Raw genomic sequence first — 20096 nt, 5'->3', positions numbered from 1 at the left:
GGCGTAATGGGCTGCGACTATTTGCAGCCGGCGATCGCTCCATTAGTTCCTCAAAGATGAGCATGGCTACATCTGTACATGCACTGTAGACTATGGATGCCTCACTGCTGGGATCTTTTCTGAAGTTGGGGGTCTGTGTTGCTCAGTGGCAGCTCTCAGAGGCAGCAGCAGGCACTGCCTGGCAGCACATGATGTACACACATCTGGGCCCAATCCAGGCAGGTCAGGTTATTTCAGGCTGATTATATCACCCTAGGCGATCCCAGTAAGCCCCCAGGTGACATGACAGATGGAACATGGGGGTATACAGTATATTGGGAGCATTCCCAGTGCATCGCCATCAGGGTCAGTATAACAGTCATGCTGCAGGTGCAATGTAGGCAGAGAGCAATACTGACTACTGTGCACACACTCTCCGTATTACATGCATGTAGTATACACATGACCGGTATTACCTGGAGGAGAAGGTACGGTCCTGCCGGAGGCGGCAGCCGCACAAAGGCCGCAGCAGAGCGGTGGGTGCCTGCCGGAGCTTCATGCTGAGGCTGCCCGGTATTCCCCCTCCTCCCCGTCGGAGCGGCCCGAGCAGCGACATACATCGCCGCGCAGTAAACGCCGCCGCCATGATGGAGGTACTCTGGCGGCTGGCCGGCCTGTGTGAATGGCTGCGCCGGAGCAGCTGTACGTCACGCACAACACGTACCCGGCAATACCGACGCCCGGTGCGTGCGCGTCATCACAGGTCACTCTGACCTTCCTCCCGTCACCCTCTGCGGCAGTGCCCTGTATACTGTGTGCTCACTGGCTCTGAATGAGCCCCGGAGATGGCGAGTGAGTGCCGGGTAACGGCAGCGCTGCTGCGGATCCTGCGGGAGGAGAGGGGCTCTCTGACTCCGGACGCCAGAGCCGAGGCTGAGGAAGTTCTAAAGCAGGGACCGGGCGCCCGTGTGACGTTCAGTCTCCTGAGGAAGCTGCACTTCGTGTTGCAGGAAAGGGGTGAGAGGGGAAGCTCATGTCTCTATCTCCGCACCAGCCCTGACTAATTTGGTGCCCTAGGAAAGATTGCAGCAGGTAGTCATTGGTGTGGCTCATTGGGTCGACCCTAGGTTGACTGACTAGGTTGACACTGTCATTAGGTCGACATGGAAAAAGGTCGACAAGAGTTGTTTTCTTTTTTGGAGGGTGTTTAGAGTGACCGGGAACCCCACTTAGTGCACCGTATTCGCTTGCCAATTGCCGCTGCGGTCGGCACAAGTTACTATTCCCAGTCATAGTCCACGTGGATCGTAAATTATGAAAAAGTTAAAAAATAATTGTGAAAAACTCATGTCGACCTTTGCCATGTCGACCAACAGTGGGCGTCCTAATGACTGTCGACCTAAAGACCGGATACCGGTAGTCATGATGGCTACCGCAGTCTCCCCGCTGTGATAGCTCATGTGGGGCCCCATTTATTAAAGAAAAATAACACAAGTTATATTTTTCGTTTAGTATCACTGTGATACAAATGAATTGCAGCTGCTATTCAGCCATACTTACCTCTCCAGCGAGTTCCAGCGCAGTCTGCCCCTTCAGCGCTGTTCACCGCTCTCCTAATGCTGCCAGCGACGGGCCGCTGAGTAATGTGCGACATCCAGTCTAGGCATGTGCATGACTCCTTCCAGTAATGCCCGAAAGCTTTCGCTGAAGCCGGAAAGGCAGCGATGGGTCGCCATTGCTTTCAAAATGGACCGTACCGCTCTCGCCAGCTATAGTTGGTGAGAGTGGTACAGGGGCAAACAGCGGTAAAGTTAATTTACCACTGTTTGAATACTGAAAGGATGATAAATGGGGGCCATGGTGTACTGGTGACTGTGACCGTCTGCTGTGGCACTGATGTAGTGGAGAGACGCATGAAGGAGCATCCAGCTGACAGCGCACTGACTGTGAGAGAACAATGGGGGTCATTCCGAGATGATCGTAGCTGTGCTAAATTTAGCACAGCTACGATCATTCACACTGACATGACGTCACGCAGCCGCTGCGGCCCGCCTCCCGCATGGGCCGGCCACACCTGCGTTGGCCGGTCCGCGTCCACGATACGGCGGGCAAACGCAGCCATTCCGCCCCCTCCAGCCCAGCGACCGCCTCTGCCTGTCAATCAGGCAGAGGCGATCGCAGCCCTGCTACAGCCTTCGGCCGTCTGGCATGCACCGGCGCACTACGGCGCATGCGCAGTTGGGACCCGTTTGCTCGGCTGCGATAAAAAGCAGTGAGCGAACAGGTCAGAATGACCCCCAATGTGCACTGTGCAGCATGGCAACGGGCCGCTGTGCCTGCTGGATATCCTCCTAGAGCAGGGGTGGGGATCCTTTGGCCCTCCAGCTGTTGTTGAACTACACATACCAGCATGCCTTGCTACAGTTTTGCTATTTGGCCATGCTAAGACTGTTGCAGGGCATGCTGGGATGTGTAGTTTAACAATAGCTGGATGGCCGAAGGTTCCCCACCCCTGTCATAGACCACTGATGTCCTATCCGTTTGCTTACAGATATATTCTCATACGGTATCAGGATGGTAGGTCAACATGGTCAAAAGTTCTACAGGTTCAAATGGTTGTCACAATTTTTATTTTTTGCATTTTTAAACATTTTCATACTTTATCACCCACGTGTAACCTGTGCCATGAGCAGCGGTAGTAGAGCGAGGCACCTTGCCCGAAGCATGGCGAGCAAAGTGGTTTACTAATTGGGATTTCATGTGCTGAAACCTACAATTTGACACTCAAAAAAACATGAAAAACTCTTGTCCTCCTTTTGATTGTATTGACTTTGTGCATGTCGACCCTTTGAACCACACCCTTCTCCTACGCCTATCCTTTCTGCGCTATATGGCATGAGACACTTGGCTTTATTCAGATGCTCCACCTAGCGATTCCCAGACTTTCCAACTTTTTTCTGAATTAAGCGTCTTATTTGCTTTGTACCTATATACAAAGTCACTTCTAGTGTACAGGGAACTTAGTGGGGTCGGTATAAAGCAGCAGATTAAGCACAGCTTGCTTATATCCGTCCTCTGACTTATACTAAGGTTAGCTAGTCAGAAGGGAACCAAAGGAGAGGCTCCGTTTTATCCACCGAGTGTGGATTATTAGATCTACACTAAAAAGTTTACAGTCAATATGTTGACCACTAATTGTAGACATGCATTAGGTTGACACGGTCAAAAGGTCGACACAAAAACGGTAGACACAATTTTTTAAGGGGGTTTTGTCACTTTTCTGCCACAAACAAGCCCCATTAGTGTACTACGAACCCTTGCATGGCTCGCCTTGCTTGTTTGTATCACCCACTTTTTTTAAAATTTTTACTAAGGTTAGCGCCTGAGTCACACACTGCAGCTGTCTGCAATGCCAGCCCCGGTGTTCAGGATACCCCTGCATTGTACTTTTGTTGCATTATTGATGCAAGTAAGACGCTTATTTCGTGAAAAACTGTGTTCGTATGCCTGACATAGACTTATTTATAGGGACCATGGTACACCAAATAGGTCTATATGATGCAATGTGAGGATAGACGTATGAGGACACATCTGTATATGTCCTGTTCTAAGAGCCAGCTCTGCTCTGCCCCCTGTGGCCACAGGGGATAGAGGGATAGCATGCGCTGTATTGCATCCTTTATAGATTTTAAGATTGTGAGCAAGGCCCTCTTTCCTCTTTGTTATATTATTACCCAATCTGTTTCCAGTTGTTAAGCACTGTGCGGCATTCTGTAGCGTAATAAATAAATGTTGATATAAAAAGAAAAAAAATCATTATGGGGCTCATTTATCAAGACTGAAAGATTTGCAATAATTTTATTATGCAGTGATAGAAAATCTTTTTGTGCCCAGTGTGCCATTACAATATATCTGGGCAGCCATGTGATACTCCACTCCCCAGCCATACTGACTGACAGCAGTTTGAGTTCAGATCATGTATGCACACTCCCCCATAAGCCATATTTGGACTTCTAATTGTACAGTCCATAAAAAAGAAGAAGAAAAATGTTACTGTAAAGCATACAATGAGAATAACATGGTAGTCCAGGGGTGGGGAACCTTTGGCCCTACAGCTGTTGCTGAACTACACATACCAGCATGCCCTGCTACAGTTTTGCTATTTAGCCATGCTGAAACTGTTGCATGGCATGCTGGGATGTGTAGATCAACAACAGCTGGAGGGCTGCAGGTTCCCCAATCCTGTGGTAGTCCAACAAGGGATAATATTTTGAAAAGTGGGCGACCGCCTGCATGACATGAGGCCAGTATTTGTCATTTCTGGACTCTGTAATGCTTTCTATAGGTATGGTGTTAATGCCTTGGGATCACCACAGAATAACTACTGAAGTGGCACATTGTTTGAAAGAGGAGAATCTACCATGTCAAATGAGTGTGCCCCCAAGTGTGCTAGGATGGGGGAGATCAGGCACGTTACGACCACCGGCTGGTTGATATTGTCTAGTTGTGATCCACAGACAATAATCACTATGCTTAGAGGCCGCATGATTTGTAAAAGTGTACTCTCCTCTTCCAAATGAGTGTGCCCCTTTAAGCCAGGATGGGTAAGATAATGATTTCTGCAGGGCAGGAATGTTCCCTGGTGATCACACATCAGGGATCAGTGGACTCGCCTCTTTTAAATGAGGATACTCTCAACTCTGGGTGCCATAATGAGAGCAAAACATTTCTGTAATGTACAGATGGAGCCTCCCTCATCGTTGCAGTTTCTCCGCCTAAACTGAGTATTTGTCGTGTCTTAGCTATAGCTCAGGTTGTTGAGTTGTTGCACGGAGAGGTTTGTTGAGGTGCAACATACACAGCATGTAATACACATATTCACCACTGGGTGGCTAATGCTCCACCAATCCAATACTGTAGAGCGAATAGCGGCAGATGGATGTACAGTACAGTAATCGTACTGTAATAGTGTACTCTTGGCAAGCTCTGGCAAATGGCCAGTGACAACTGTAATGTTATACACACAGACCAACGGTAACACAAAGAGAGTCAATCAGGAACTTGAAGTGTATAGCGTACAGTAAATAAAGTGACGCTGTAGAAAATATTCATTCTCTGTCGGGACCAAAAAAATGAATAAATAAAAATAGTGTATACAGACGCAAACTTATGCGTTAAAGCAGTGATCCAATGCTCAGTCTCATAAAGATAAGACACTTGTAATTTGAAAAGACGCACTTGTATATTTGTGTACAGGTTGAGTATCCCTTATCCAAAATGCTTGGGACCAGAGGTATTTTGGATATCGGATTTTTCCGTATTTCGGAATAATTGCATACCATAATGAGATATCATGGTGATGGGACCTAAATCTAAGCACAGAATGCATTTATGTTTCATATACACCTTATACACACAACCTGAAGGTAATTTTAGCCAATATTTTTTATAACTTTGTGCATTAAACAAAGTGTGTCTACATTCACATAATTAATTTATGTTTCATATACACCTTATACACACAGCCTGAAGGTCATTTAATACAATATTTTTAATACCTATGTGTATTAAACAAAGTTTGTGTACATTGAGCCATCAAAAAACAAAGGTTTCACTATCTCACTCTCAGTCAAAAATGTCCGTGTTTCGGAATATTCCGTATTTTGGAATATTTGGATATGGGATACTCAACCTGTACTAAGTAGCACCTACAGTTTTTTTCAAATTTTGACTGGATATCTGTGTGCATGTCTGAGACTGTATACAAAGTATGATAGGACTTGTTTTGGCAAAATTAGAAAAAAACTGTGGATACTAATCTTTACACAGGTATGCAATAATTTTTTAAGTGTGTCCTTTGCGGGAATCGAACCCTAGCTCACAGGCATGGCAAGCATCGGTGATACCACTATGCCAAGAGAGTTATGGAGACAAGTGACTGACACCTGCAGTGACATAGTGATCTTGCTCATTGTAATTTTTTTTTTTTTTTTATAGTGCTCTGTCCCAACTCTATTGCTGATTGTAATGATTTTTTCTCTATCGTCCTAAGTGGATGCTGGGGTTCCTGAAAGGACCATGGGGAATAGCGGCTCCGCAGGAGACAGGGCACAAAAAGTAAAGCTTTTACAGGTCAGGTGGTGTGCACTGGCTCCTCCCCCTATGACCCTCCTCCAGACTCCAGTTAGATTTTTGTGCCCGGCCGAGAAGGGTGCAATTCTAGGTGGCTCTCATAAAGAGCTGCTTAGAGAAGTTTAGCTTAGGTTTTTTATTTTACAGTGATTCCTGCTGGCAACAGGATCACTGCAACGAGGGACAGAGGGGAGAAGAAGTGAACTCACCTGCGTGCAGGATGGATTGGCTTCTTGGCTACTGGACATGAAGCTCCAGAGGGACGATCACAGGTACAGCCTGGATGGTCACCGGAGCCTCGCCGCCGGCCCCCTCGCAGATGCTGAAGCAAGAAGAGGTCCAGAATCGGCGGCTGAAGACTCCTGCAGTCTTCTAAAGGTAGCGCACAGCACTGCAGCTGTGCGCCATTTTCCTCTCAGCACACTTCACACGGCAGTCACTGAGGGTGCAGGGCGCTGGGGGGGGGGCGCCCTGGGAGGCAAATGTAAACCTATATAAGGCTAAAAATACCTCACATATAGCCCCCAGAGGCTATATGGAGATATTTAACCCCTGCCTAAATACAATAAATAGCGGGAGACGAGCCCGCCGAAAAAGGGGCGGGGCCTATCTCCTCAGCACACAGCGCCATTTTCTCTCACAGAAAGGCTGGAGAGAAGGCTCCCAGGCTCTCCCCTGCACTGCACTACAGAAACAGGGTTTAAACAGAGAGGGGGGGCACTAAATTGGCGACATAAATATATTAAAGATGCTATAAGGGAGAAACACTTATATAAGGTTGTCCCTATGTAATTATAGCGTTTTTTGGTGTGTGCTGGCAAACTCTCCCTCTGTCTCTCCAAAGGGCTAGTGGGGTCCTGTCCTCTGTCAGAGCATTCCCGGTGTGTGTGCTGTGTGTCGGTACGTGTGTGTCGACATGTATGAGGACGATGTTGGAGGAGGCGGAGCAATTGCCTATGATGGTGATGTCACTCTCTAGGGAGTCGACACCGGTATGGATGGCTTATTTAGGGAATTACGTGAGAATGTCAACACGCTGCAAGGTCGGTTGACGACATGAGACGGCCGACAAACAATTAGTACCGGTCCAGGCGTCTCAGAAACACCGTCAGGGGTTTTTAATAACGCCCATTTACCTCAGTCGGTCGACACAGACACAGACACCGACACTGAATCCAGTGTCGACGGTGAATAAACAAACGTATTCCTTATTAGGGCCACACGTTAAGGGCAATGAAGGAGGTGTTACATATTTCTGATACTACAAGTACCACAAAAAAGGGTATTATGTGGGAGTGAAAAAACTACCTGTAGTTTTTCCTGAATCAGATAAAATAAAATAAAGTGTGTGATGATGCGTGGGTTTACCCCGATAGCAAATATTGGCGTTATACCCTTTCCCGCCAGAAGTTAGGGCGCGTTGGGAATGAATAAGGCGCTCACACGCTTATCAAGTGGCGTTACCGTCGCCAGATACGGCCGCCCTCAAGGAGCCAGCTGATAGGCAGCTGGAAAAATATCCTAAAAAGTATATACACACATAAGGTGGTTATACTGCGACCAGCGATCGCCATCAGCCTGGAGATGCAGTGCTGGGTTGGCTTGGTCGGTTTCCCTGACTGAAAATATTTGATTGATATAGAGCATTTAATAGGATGCATTATATATTTATGTATGCGAGATGCACAGAGGGATATGTGCACTCTGGCATCAAAATAAGTGCGTGATCCATATCTCCCAGAAGATGTCATGGACACGACAGTGGTCAGGTGATACATATCCCATACGACACATGGAAGTATGGCCGTATAAAGGGAAAGAGTTATTTGGGGTCGGTCCAACGGACCTGGGGGTCTCGGCAACAGCTGGAAATCCAACCTTTTTACCCCAAGTTACATCTCAGCAGAAACAGACACCGTCTTTTCAGCCTCAATCCTTCCGTTCCCATGAGGGCAAGCGGGCAAAAGGCCAGTCATATCTGCCCAGACATAGAGGAAAGGGAAGTAGACTGCAGCAGACAGCTCCTTCCCAGGAAAGGAAGCCTTCCACCGCGTCTGCCAAGTCCCCAGCATGACGCTGGGGCCGTGTAAGCGGACTCAGGTTAGGTGGGGGTGTAGTCTCAAGAGTCTCAACGCGCAGTGGGATCACTCGCAAGTTGACCCCTGGATCGTACTAGTATTATCCCAGGGGTACAGATTGGAGAGTCGAGACATCTTTTCCTCGCAGGTTCCTGAAGTCTGCGTTACCAACGGCTCCCTCCAACAGGGAGGCAGTATTGGGAAAAATTCACAAGCTGTATTTCCAGCAGGTGATAATCAAAGTACCCCTCCTACAACAAGGAAAAGGGTATTAGTCTTCCACACTATATGGTGGTACTGAAGCCAGACGGCTTGGTGAGACATAGTCTAAATCTGAAATCTTTGAACACTTACATAAAGGTTCAAATCAAGATGGAGTCACTCAGAGCAGTGATAGCGAACCGGAAAGAAGGGGACTATATGGTGTCCCTGGACATCAAGGATTACCTCCATGTCCAAATTTGCCCTTCTCAACAAGGGTACATCGGGTTCGTGATACAGAACTGTCAATATCAGTTTCAAAAGTTGCCGTTGAATTATCCACGGCACCCCGGGCCTTTACCAAGGTAATGGCCGAAAAGATGACTCTCTTCAAAGAAAAGGGCATCTTAAGTATCCCTTACTTGGACGATATCCTGAAAGGGGCAAGTTCCAGAGAACAGTTGGAGGTCGGAAAAGAACTATCTAAAGTAGTTCTACGATAGCACGAGTGGATTCTAAATATTCCAAAAATCGCAGCTGTGTTTTCCGATGATACGTCTGCTGTTCCCAGGAATGATTCTGGGCATAGTCCAGAAAAAGGTATTTCTCCTGGAGGGGAAAGCCAGGGAGTTATCCGACCTAGTCAGAAACCTCCTAAAACCAGGCCAAGTATCAGTGCATTAATGCACAGGAGGCCTGGGAAAAATGGTGGCTTCTTACGAAGCGATTCCATTCGGCAGATCTCACGCAAAACATTTTCAGGGAGATTTGTTGGACGAATGGTCCGGATCGCATCTTCAGATGCATCAGCGGATAACCCTGTCTCCAAGGACAAGGGTATCTCTTCTGTGGTGGTTGCAGGAGGCTCATCTACTGGAGGGCCGCAGATTCGGCATACAGGATTGGATCCTGGTGACCACGGACGCCAGCCTGAGAGGCTGGGGAGCAGTCACACAGGGAAGAAACTTCCAGGGAGTGTGGACGAGCCTGGAAAAGTCTCTTCACATAAACATTCTGGAACTAAGAGCAATCTACAATGCTCTAAACCAGGCGGAACCTCTGCTTCAAGGAAGACCGGTGTTGATCCAGTCGGACAACATCACGGCAGTCGCCCATGTAAACAGACAGGGCGGCACAAGAAGCAGGAGTGCAATGGCAGAAGCTGCCAGGATCCTTCGCTGGGCGGAGAATCACGTGATAGCATTGTCAGCAGTATTCATCCCGGACGTGGACAACTGGGAAGCAGACTTCCTCAGCAGACACGATCTTCACCCGGGAGAGTGGGGACTTCATTCAGAAGTTTTCCTCATGATAATAAACCGTTGGGAAAAACCAATGGTGGACATGATGGCGTCTCGCCTCAACAAAAAACTGGACAGGTATTGCGCCAGGTCAAGAGATCCGCAGGCAATAGCTGTGGATGCGCTGGTAACACCTTGGGTGTACCAGTCGGTATATGTGTTTCCTCCTCTGCCTCTCATACCAAAGGTATTGAGGATTATACGGCAAGGAGGAGTAAGAACGATACTAGTGGCTCCGGATTGGCCAAGAAGGACTTGGTACCCGGAACTTCAAGAGATGGTCACGGACGATCCGTGGCCTCTACCTCTGAGAAGGGACCTGCCTCAGCAGGGTCCTTGTCTTTTTCAAGACTTACCGCGGCTGCGTTTGACGGCATGGCGGTTGAACGCCAGATTCTAAAAGAAAAAGGCATTCCTGAAGAAGTCATTCCTACCTTGATTAAGGCAAGGAAAGAAGTCACCGCAAAGCATTATCACCGCATTTGGCGGAAATATGTGGCATGGTGCGAGGGTCGGAATGCTCCGACGAAGGAATTTCAACTGGGTCGTTTCCTACATTTCCTGCAATCAGGATTGTCTATGGGTCTCAAATTGGGATCTATTAAGGTTCAAATTTCGGCCCTGTCTATATTCTTCCAAAAAGAATTGGCCTCAGTTCCTGAGGTCCAGACTTTTGTCAAAGGAGTACTGCATATACAGCCTCCTGTGGTGCCTCCGGTGGCACCGTGGGATCTAAATGTAGTTTTAGATTTCCTCAAATCCCATTGGTTTGAACCACTTAAGAAGGTGGATTTGAAATATCTCACATGGAAAGTGACTATGTTACTGGCCCTGGCTTCGGCCAGGAGAGTATCAGAACTGGCGGCTTTATCTTATAAAAGTCCTTATTTAAGTTTCCATTCAGATAGGGCAGAGCTGCGGACGCGTCCGCATTTTCTCCCGAAGGTGGTGTCAGCGTTTCACCTGAACCAGCCTATTGTAGTGCCTGCGGCTACAAACGACTTGGAAGACTCCAAGTTGTTGGACGTTGTCAGAGCTTTAAAGATATACAATTCAAGGACGGCTGGAGTCAGAAAATCTGACTCGCTGTTTATACTGTATGCACCCAACAAGTTGGGTGCACCTGCTTCTAAGCAGTCGATTGCTCGTTGGATTTGTAACACGATTCAACTTGCACATTCTGTGGCAGGCCTACCACAGCCTAATTCTGTTAAGGCCCATTCCACAAGGAAGGTGGGCTCATCCTGGGCGGCTGCCCGAGGGGTCTCGGCATTACAACTCTGCCGAGCAGCTACGTGGTCAGGGGAGAACACGTTTGTAAAATTTTACAAATTTGATACCCTGGCAAAAGAGGACCTGGAGTTCTCTCATTCGGTGCTGCAGAGTCATCCGCACTCTCCCGCCCGTTTGGGAGCTTTGGTATAATCCCCATGGTCCTTTCAGGAACCCCAGCATCCACTTAGGACGATAGAGAAAATAAGAATTTACTTACCGATAATTCTATTTCTCGGAGTCCGTAGTGGATGCTGGGCGCCCATCCCAAGTGCGGATTATCTGCAAGACTTGTACATAGTTATTGTTAACTATTTCGGGTTATTTTGTTTAGGGAGCCATCTTTCAGAGGCTCCTCTGTTATCATACTGTTAACTGGGTTTAGATCACAAGTTGTACGGTGTGATTGGTGTGGCTGGTATGAGTCTTACCCGGGATTCAAAATCCTCCCTTATTGTGTACGCTCGTCCGGGCACAGTACCTAACTGGAGTCTGGAGGAGGGTCATAGGGGGAGGAGCCAGTGCACACCACCTGACCTGTAAAAGCTTTACTTTTTGTGCCCTGTCTCCTGCGGAGCCGCTATTCCCCATGGTCCTTTCAGGAACCCCAGCATCCACTACGGACTCCGAGAAATAGAATTATCGGTAAGTAAATTCTTATTTTTTCTTTTAGAGAGCTGCATAGAACTCTGAACTGTGCTTTTCTTTGTGTGCATTGGAGACACTGAGCCAGTCTGCAGATGTGTCCTCTTACATCCTTGCTGCAGTCACGCTAAACAGCCCTTGAAGTCACACCATACCAGCGGCGGGACTCGGTAGCACAAATTGTCTTTTTTTCCATGTTTTTCGCGAAAATGCGTCTTAGACTCAAAGTAATGTGATAGGACGCACAAGCAGCTTCTGCTGATTAAAATGATATGCAGCATGCATATATTCTGTGTGTAATAACAGCTCTATCTGCATACAAAATAAAACGTTAGTGTTTTCCAGCAGAGCATTTTGTATGCAAATACAGTCATACACAGAATATAGGCATGCTGCATATCATTTTAATCAGAAGAAGCTTCTTGCGCGTCCTATTACATTACTTTGCATCCGGCCGCAGGATGGTGTGACTTCAAGAGCTGCTTAGTGTGACTGCAGTAAGGATGTAAGAGGACACATCTGTAAGATGCATTTACAGCATGAAAAGACGGCCGACGTTAGCAGAGCTGCCCGGCAAATGACGGCTCACCCAGAAGCCACAGAAGGCACATTCATTTGCATGTTAAAGCATGCTAGCATTGTGCATGCACCTAGAGAATGTGAGATGCCTGGCGAGAGTTAGCCGTCATTTGCTGGGCAGCTCTGCTAACCTCACGCACGCACAATGATGAAGTTCAAAAGCGACATCTGATGGATGATCACTGGTATTACACTCACTGGTAACGCCATACGCCTAAGAGCTATGCGCCACCCTGTGACAAAACATGCTGCCTTGCAACCAGGCACACTGCGACTCCGTGATCGGGACAAACGCCATAGACAGTATAGATGAGCGAGGGGATGGCGGTAGTAAACGAAATGGGGGAGAAGTTGGGGGGAGGGTAAGAGCAGGCGGTAAGGTTACTAACATGGGTACTAAAATAGATTTTACCAAAGCACTAACCAATGACGATTACAGGTCATCATTGCTACATAAGGTGAAAGATGTCCCTAACGCAAGGGAAAATACTTATCTTAGTTGTATGTATGTAAACGCCAGAAGCATTACTGGTAAAAAGGGTGAACTAGAAATACTTGCAGCAAGCAAACAGTATGATATTATAGGCATTACTGAAACTTGGTGGGATGAATCTCATGATTGGACAGTCAATCTAGAGGGCTATACACTGTTTAGGAGAGACAGACTAAATAAAAAGGGTGGAGGGGTGTGTCTTTACGTAAAGCCATTTTCTCTAACGTCCTAGTGGATGGTGGGGACTCCGTCAGGACCATGGGGAATAGCGGCTCCGCAGGAGACAGGGCACAAAAGCAAGCTTTTAGGATCACATGGTGTGTACTGGCTCCTCCCCCCATGACCCTCCTCCAAGCCTCAGTTAGGTTTTTGTGCCCGGCCGAGAAGGGTGCAATCTAGGTGGCTCTCTTAAAGAGTTGCTTAGAAAAAGTTTTTAGGTTCTTTATTTTCAGTGAGTCCTGCTGGCAACAGGCTCACTGCATCGAGGGACTTAGGGGAGAGATTTTCAACTCACCTGCGTGCAGGATGGATTGGATTCTTAGGCTACTGGACATAGCTCCAGAGGGAGTCGGAACACAGGGCTCGCCCTGGGGTTCGTCCCGGAGCCGCGCCGCCGACCCCCCTTGCAGATGCTGAAGATGAAGAGGTCCGGAACCAGGCGGCAGAAGACTCTCAGTCTTCATCAGGTAGCGCACAGCACTGCAGCTGTGCGCCATTGTTGTCAGCACACTTCACACAGCGGTCACGGAGGGTGCAGGGCGCTGGGGGGGGGGCGCCCTGGGCAGCAATGTATAATACCTGTATGGCGAAAAATACATCACATATAGCCCTTGAGGCTATATGGATGTATTTAACCCCTGCCAGATATCTAAAACTCCGGAGAAGAAGCCTGCCGAAAAGGGGGCGGGGCCTATTCTCCTCCGCACACAGCGCCATTTTCCCTCACAGAAAGGCTGGTGGGAAGACTCCCATGATCTCCCCTGCACTGCACTACAGAAACAGGGTTAAAACAGAGAGGGGGGGCACTGATTTGGCGATATGTATATATATTAAAATGCTATAAAAGGAACACTTATATAAAGGTTGTCCCTGGATAATTATAGCGTTTTGGTGTGTGCTGGCAAACTCTCCCTCTGTCTCCCCAAAGGGCTAGTGGGTTCTGTCCTCTATCAGAGCATTTCCTATGTGTGTGCTGTATGTCGGTACGTGTGTGTCGACATGTATGAGGAAAATATTGGTGAGGAGGCGGAGCAAATTGCCTGTAATGGTGATGTCACTCTCTAGGGAGTCGACACCGGAATGGATGGCTTATTTATGGAAATTACGTGACAATGTCAACACGCTGCAAGCCGGTTGACGACATGAGAGGGCCGGCGAACAAATTAGTATCTGTCCAGGCGCCTCAAACACCGTCAGGGGCTGTAAAATGCCCATTTACCTCAGTCGGTCGACACAGACCCAGACACGGACACTGATTTCAGTGTCGACGGTGAAGAAACAAACGTATTTTCTTTTAGGGCCACACGTTAAGGGCAATGAAGGAGGTGTTACATATTTCTGATACTCCAAGTACCACAAAAAAGGGTATTATGTGTGAGGTGAAAAAACTACCTGTAGTTTTTCCTGAATCAGATAAATTAAATGAAGTGTGTGATGATGCGTGGGTTTCCCCCGATAGAAAATTATTGGCGGTATACCCTTTCCCGCCAGAAGTTAAGGCGCGGTGGGAAACACCCCTCAGGGTGGATAAGGCGCTCACACGCTTATCAGAACAAGTGGCAGTCCATCTACGGATAGGGCCGTACTTAAGGAGCCAGCTGATAGGAGGCTGAAAAATATCCTAAAAAGTATACACACACATGCTGGTGTTATACTGCGACCAGCGATCGCCTCAGCCTGGATGTGCAGAGCTGAGGTGGCTTGGTCGGATTCCCTGACTAAAAATATTGATACCTTTGACAGGGACAGTATTTTATTGACTATAGAGCATTTAAAGGATGCATTTCTATATATGCGAGATGCGCAGAGGGATATTTGCACTCTGGCATCAAGAGTAAATGCGATGTCCATATCTGCAAGAAGATGTTTATGGACACGACAGTGGTCAGGTGATGCAGATTCCAAACGGCACAAAGATGTATTGCCGTATAAAGGGGAGGAGTTATTTGGGGTCGGTCCATGGGACCTGGTGGCCAGGGCAACTGCTGGAAAATCCACCGTTTTTTACCCTAAGTCACATCTCTGCAGAAAAAGACACCGTCTTTTCAGCCTCAGTCCTTTCGTCCCTATAAGAGTCATCTGCCCAGGGATAGAGGAAAGGGAAGAAGACTGCAGCAGGCAGCCCATTCCCAGGAACAGAAGCCCTCCACCGCTTCTACCAAGTTCTCAGCATGACGCTGGGACCGTACAGGACCCCTGGATCCTACAAGTAGTATCCAAGGGGTACAGATTGGAATGTCGAGAGGTTTTCCCCCTCGCAGGTTCCTGTAGTCTGCTGTACCAATGTCTCCCTCCGACAGAGAGGCAGTATTGAAAACAATTCACAAGCTGTATTCCCAGCAGGTGATAATAAAATTACCCCTCCGACAACAAGGAAAGGGGTATTACTCCACACTATATGGTGGTACTGAAGGCTAGGTGAGACCTATTCTAAATCTGAAAAATTTGAACACTTGCAAGGGTTCAAATCCAGATGGAGTCACTCAGAGCAGTGATAGCAAAGAACAAGGGGACTATATGGTGTCCCGGGACATCAGGGATGCTTACCTCCATGTCCCAAAATTTGCCTTTTCTCACCAAGGGTACCTCAGGTTCGTGGTACAGAACTGTCACTATCAGTTTCAAGACGATGCCGTTGGATTGTCCAAGGCACCCCGGGTCCTTACCAAGGTAATGACCGAAAGGAGGATTCGTCTTCAAAGAAAATGGACGACCTCCTGATAAGAACAAGGTCCAGAGAACAGTTGGAGGTCGGAGTAGCACTATCTCAAGTAGTTCTACGACAGCACGGGTGGATTCTAAATATTCCAAAACCGCAGTTGTTCCGACGACACGTCTGCTGGTCCTAGGGATGATTCTGGACACAGTCCAGGAAAAGGTGTTTCTCCCAGAGGAGAAAGCCAGGGAGTTATCCGAGCTAATCGGGATCCTCCTAAAACCAGGAAAAGTGTCAGTGCATCATTGCACAAGAGTCCTGGTAAAAATGGTGGCTTATTACGAAGCGCTTCCATTCGGCAGATTTCACGCAAGAACTCTTCAATGGGATCTGCTGGACAAATGGTCCGGATCGCATCTTCAGATGCATCAGCGGATAACCCTATATCCAAGGACAAGGGTGTCTCTCCTGTGGTGATTACAGAGTGCTCATCTTCTAGAGGGCCGCAGATTCGGCATTCAGGATTGGATGCTGGTGACCACGGAGGCCAGCCTGAGAGGCTGGGGAGCAGTCACACAAGGAGTGTGATCAAGTCTGGAGAATTCTCTCCACATAAATATACTGGAGCTAAGAGCAAATTTATAATGCTCTAAGCTTAGCAAGACCTCTGCTTCAAGGTCAGCCGGTATTGATCCAGTGGGATAACATCACGGCAGTCGCCCACGTAAACAGAAAGGGCGGCACAAGAAGCAGGAGGGCAGTGGCAAAACTGCAAGGATTTTTCGCTAGGCGGAAAATCATGTGATAGCACTGTCAGCAGTGTTCATTCCGGGAGTGGACGACTGGGAAGCAGACTTCCTCAGCAGGCACGACCTCCACCCGGGAGAGTGGGAACTTCATCGGGAAGTTTTCCGCATGATTGTGAACCGTTGGGAAAGACCAAAGGTGGACATGATGGCGTCCCGCCCGAACAAAAAATGGGACAGGTATTGCGCCAGGTCACGAGACCTTCAGGCGATAGCTGTGGACGTCCTAGTAACACCGTGGGTGTAACAGTCGGTGTATGTGTTCCCTCCTCTGCTTCTCATAACCAAGGTATTGAGAATTATAAGACATAGAGGAGTAAGAACTATACTCGTGGCTCTGGATTGGCCAAGAGGGACTTGGTAACCGGAACTTCAAGAGATGCTCACAGAGGACTAATGACCTCGGGAGCTAAGAAGGGATTTGCTTTCAGCAAGTACCATGTCTGTTCCAAGAGGAACCGTGGCATCGGCCTTTAAGAAAGGACCTGCTCCAGCAGGGACCTTGTCTGTTCCAAGACTTACCGCGACTGCGTTTGACGGCATGGCGGTTTGAACGCCGGATCCTAAGGGAAAAGGCATTCCGGAAGAGGTCATACCTACCCTGGTCAAAGCCAGGAAGGAGGTGACCGCACAACGTTATCACCACATGTGGTAAAAATATGTTGCGTGGGTGAGGCCAGGAAGGCCCCACGAAAAAATTTCAACTAGGTCGATTTCTGCACTTCCTGAAAACAGGAGTGTCTATGAGCCTCAAATTGGGGTCCATTAAGGTTCAAGTTTCGGCCCTATAGATTTTCTTCCAGAAAGAATTGGCTTCAGTTCCTGAAGTCCAGACGTTTGTCAAGGGAGTATTGCATATATAGCCCTTGTGTGCCTCCAGTGGCACCGTGGGATCTCAACGTAGTGTTGGGATTCCTCAAATCATATTGGTTTGAACCACTCAAATCTGTGGATTTGAAATATCTCACATGGAAAGTGACCATGCTGTTGGCCCTGGCCTCGGCCAGGCGATTGTCAAAATTGGCGGCTTTGTCCTACAAAAGCCCATATTTGATTTTCCATTCGGACAGGGCAGAACTGCGGACTCGTCCCCAGTTTCTTCCTAAGGTGGTGTCAGCGTTTCACCTGAAACAACCTATTGTGGTGCCTGCGGCTACTAGGGACTTGGAGGACTCCAAGTTGCTAGACGTTGTCAGGGCCCTGAAAATATATATATATATATATAATTCCAGGACGGCTGGAGTCAGAAAGTCTGACTTGCTGTTTATATTGTAGGCACCCAAAAAGCTGGGTGCTCCTGCTTCTAAGCAGACTATTGCTCGTTGGATTTGTAGTACAATTCAGCTTGCACATTCTGCCACAGCCAAAATCTGTAAATGCCCATTCCACAAGGAAGGTGGGCTCATCTTGGGCGGCTGCCCGAGGGGTCTCGGCTTTACAACTTTGCCGAGCAGCTACTTGGTCAGGGGCAAACACGTTTGCAAAATTCTACAAATTTGATACCCTGGCTGAGGAGGACCTGGAGTTCTCTCATTCGGTGCTGCAGAGTCATCCGCACTCTCCCGCCCGTTTGGGAGCTTTGGTATAATCCCCATGGTCCTGACGGAGTCCCCAGCATCCACTAGGACGTTAGAGAAAATAAGATTTTACTTACCGATAAATCTATTTCTCATAGTCCGTAGTGGATGCTGGGCGCCCATCCCAAGTGCGGATTGTCTGCATTACTTGTACATAGTTATTGTTACAAAAAATCGGGTTATTATTGTTGTGAGCCATCTTTTTTAGAGGCTACTTCATTGTTATCATACTGTTAACTGGGTTCAAATCACAAGTTGTACGGTGTGATTGGTGTGGCTGGTATGAGTCTTACCCGGGATTCAAGATCCTTCCTTATTGTGTACGCTCGTCCGGGCACAGTACCTAACTGAGGCTTGGAGGAGGGTCATGGGGGGAGGAGCCAGTACACACCATGTGATCCTAAAAGCTTGCTTTTGTGCCCTGTCTCCTGCGGAGCCGCTATTCCCCATGGTCCTGACGGAGTCCCCAGCATCCACTACGGACTATGAGAAATAGATTTATCGGTAAGTAAAATCTTATTTTTAAAACCTGATATACGGGAAGATATTCAGGAGGGGACTGTAGACACTGTCGAGACATTATGGGTAGAAATTGCATGCGGGGAAAAAGGAATAAAAAAGTTAGTATTGGGTGTATGCTATAGGCCGCCTGGTATCAACGCATCTGATGAGGAATTGTTACTAAAGCAAATTGAAAGAGCAGCAGGAGTAGGAGACATAGTAGTGATGGGAGATTTTAACTATCCAGAGATAAACTGGAAAAACGATTCATGTGATACTGCTAGGGGCAATATGTTTTTAAACACACTTAATGATAACTACTTAGTCCAACTAATTGAGGAACCAACTAGGTACAATGCAGTCTTAGACCTGGTATTAACAAACAATGGGGATTTGGTATCGGGTATTATAGTAGGGGAACCCATAGGAAACAGCGACCACAATATGGTCACATTCAATATCAGTTTCCATAAACAGCCCTATACTGGCTCAACTAGGACTCTAAACTTTAGCAAAGCAAATTTTGAAAAGATGAGGGTATTTTTCAGGGATATTGAATGGGAAGGTTTGTTTTTAGGAAAAAATACTACGGAGAAATGGGAGGTACTAAAATTCCTGCTAGCTAAAAATACACTCAAATTTATTCCTATGAGCAGCAAAAAAAGGAATAAAAATCATAAACCGATGTGGCTTAACAAAAAGATTAAGGAACTTATGGGCAAGAAAAGGCGAGCATTTAAAAAATACAAATCTGACGGGGGAAGCAGAGTCATTTCAGCACTATAAGGAATGTAACAAAATTTGCAAAAAGGAAATAAGAGCGGCTAAAGTAGAAACTGAAAAACTAGTAGCAAAGGAAAGCAAAGCGAATCCCCAAAAATTCTTTAAATACATTAATAGCAAGAGATTAAAGAAGGAGAGTATAGGCCCTTTAAAAGACAAGTTGGGAGTCTTAAGCAAAAATGATAATGACATAGCGGACACACTAAATGAGTTTTTTTTCAACAGTATTCACTAGAGAGGACCCAATTCAGGGACTGACACACAATCTCAATAATGAGAATATCCCACTGATAGGTACTTATTTAAGCGAGGAAGTAGTCTGTGACCGATTAAAACATTTAAAGATTAATAAATCACCAGGGCCCGATGGTATTCACCCAAGGGTTCTAATGGAGCTTCACTCTGAACTGGCAAAACCGCTATCTTTGATCTTTAAGGATTCAGTTATATCAGGTATGATTCCCAAAGACTGGCGTATAGCGGAAGTAGTGCCTATATTCAAAAAGGGAAGTAAAGCTGAACCAGATAATTATAGACCAGTTAGTCTTACATCTATAGTGGGGAATGTATTGGAAGGTATTCTAAGAGATAGTATTCAGAAGTTCCTTGAAGTCAATAAGGTCATTAAAAGGAATCAACATGGGTTTATGAAGGACAGATCCTGTCAAACCAACTTACTTGGCTTTTATGAAACAGTAAGCGCAAACCTAGATCAGGGTAAAGACGTGGATGTAATCTTTTTAGACTTTGCCAAAGCGTTCGATACTGTACCACACATGAGACTTATCTACAAGCTACAAGAATGAGGGCTAGGAAGCACAATATGCACTTGGGTCAAAAACTGGTTAGATAATAGGGAGCAGCGCGTTGTGGT

At 47.2% G+C, this 20096-nt stretch overlaps 2 protein-coding genes across 3 annotated transcripts in view; one reads left to right on the top strand and one right to left on the bottom strand.

Moving 5' to 3' along the window:
- Window positions 1-697, bottom strand: part of POLDIP2 (DNA polymerase delta interacting protein 2) — a 37121-nt gene extending 36424 nt beyond the window's left edge. The window contains exon 1 of one of the 2 annotated variants that reach the window (XM_063956142.1): window positions 456-697. In XM_063956142.1, coding sequence (XP_063812212.1) covers window positions 456-625 — 170 coding nt within the window. In that variant the 5' untranslated portion in view covers window positions 626-697. The remainder of the gene's footprint in view (window positions 1-455) is intronic. The other variant, XM_063956141.1, reaches the window with a different exon arrangement.
- Window positions 698-735: 38 nt separating this feature from the next.
- TMEM199 (transmembrane protein 199) overlaps window positions 736-20096 on the top strand; it is an 85074-nt gene continuing 65713 nt past the window's right edge. Inside the window, exon 1 of the mRNA XM_063956143.1 lies at window positions 736-996. Within this exon, the coding sequence (XP_063812213.1) occupies window positions 825-996 (172 nt within the window). The 5' untranslated portion in view covers window positions 736-824. The remainder of the gene's footprint in view (window positions 997-20096) is intronic.

The sequence above is a fragment of the Pseudophryne corroboree genome, chromosome 2 (assembly GCF_028390025.1).
Source record: "Pseudophryne corroboree isolate aPseCor3 chromosome 2, aPseCor3.hap2, whole genome shotgun sequence".
In the NCBI taxonomy this organism is placed as follows: Eukaryota; Metazoa; Chordata; class Amphibia; order Anura; family Myobatrachidae; genus Pseudophryne; species Pseudophryne corroboree.
Note: the sequence above shows the minus strand (reverse complement) of the source record. Positions and strands in the feature narration are given on the sequence as shown.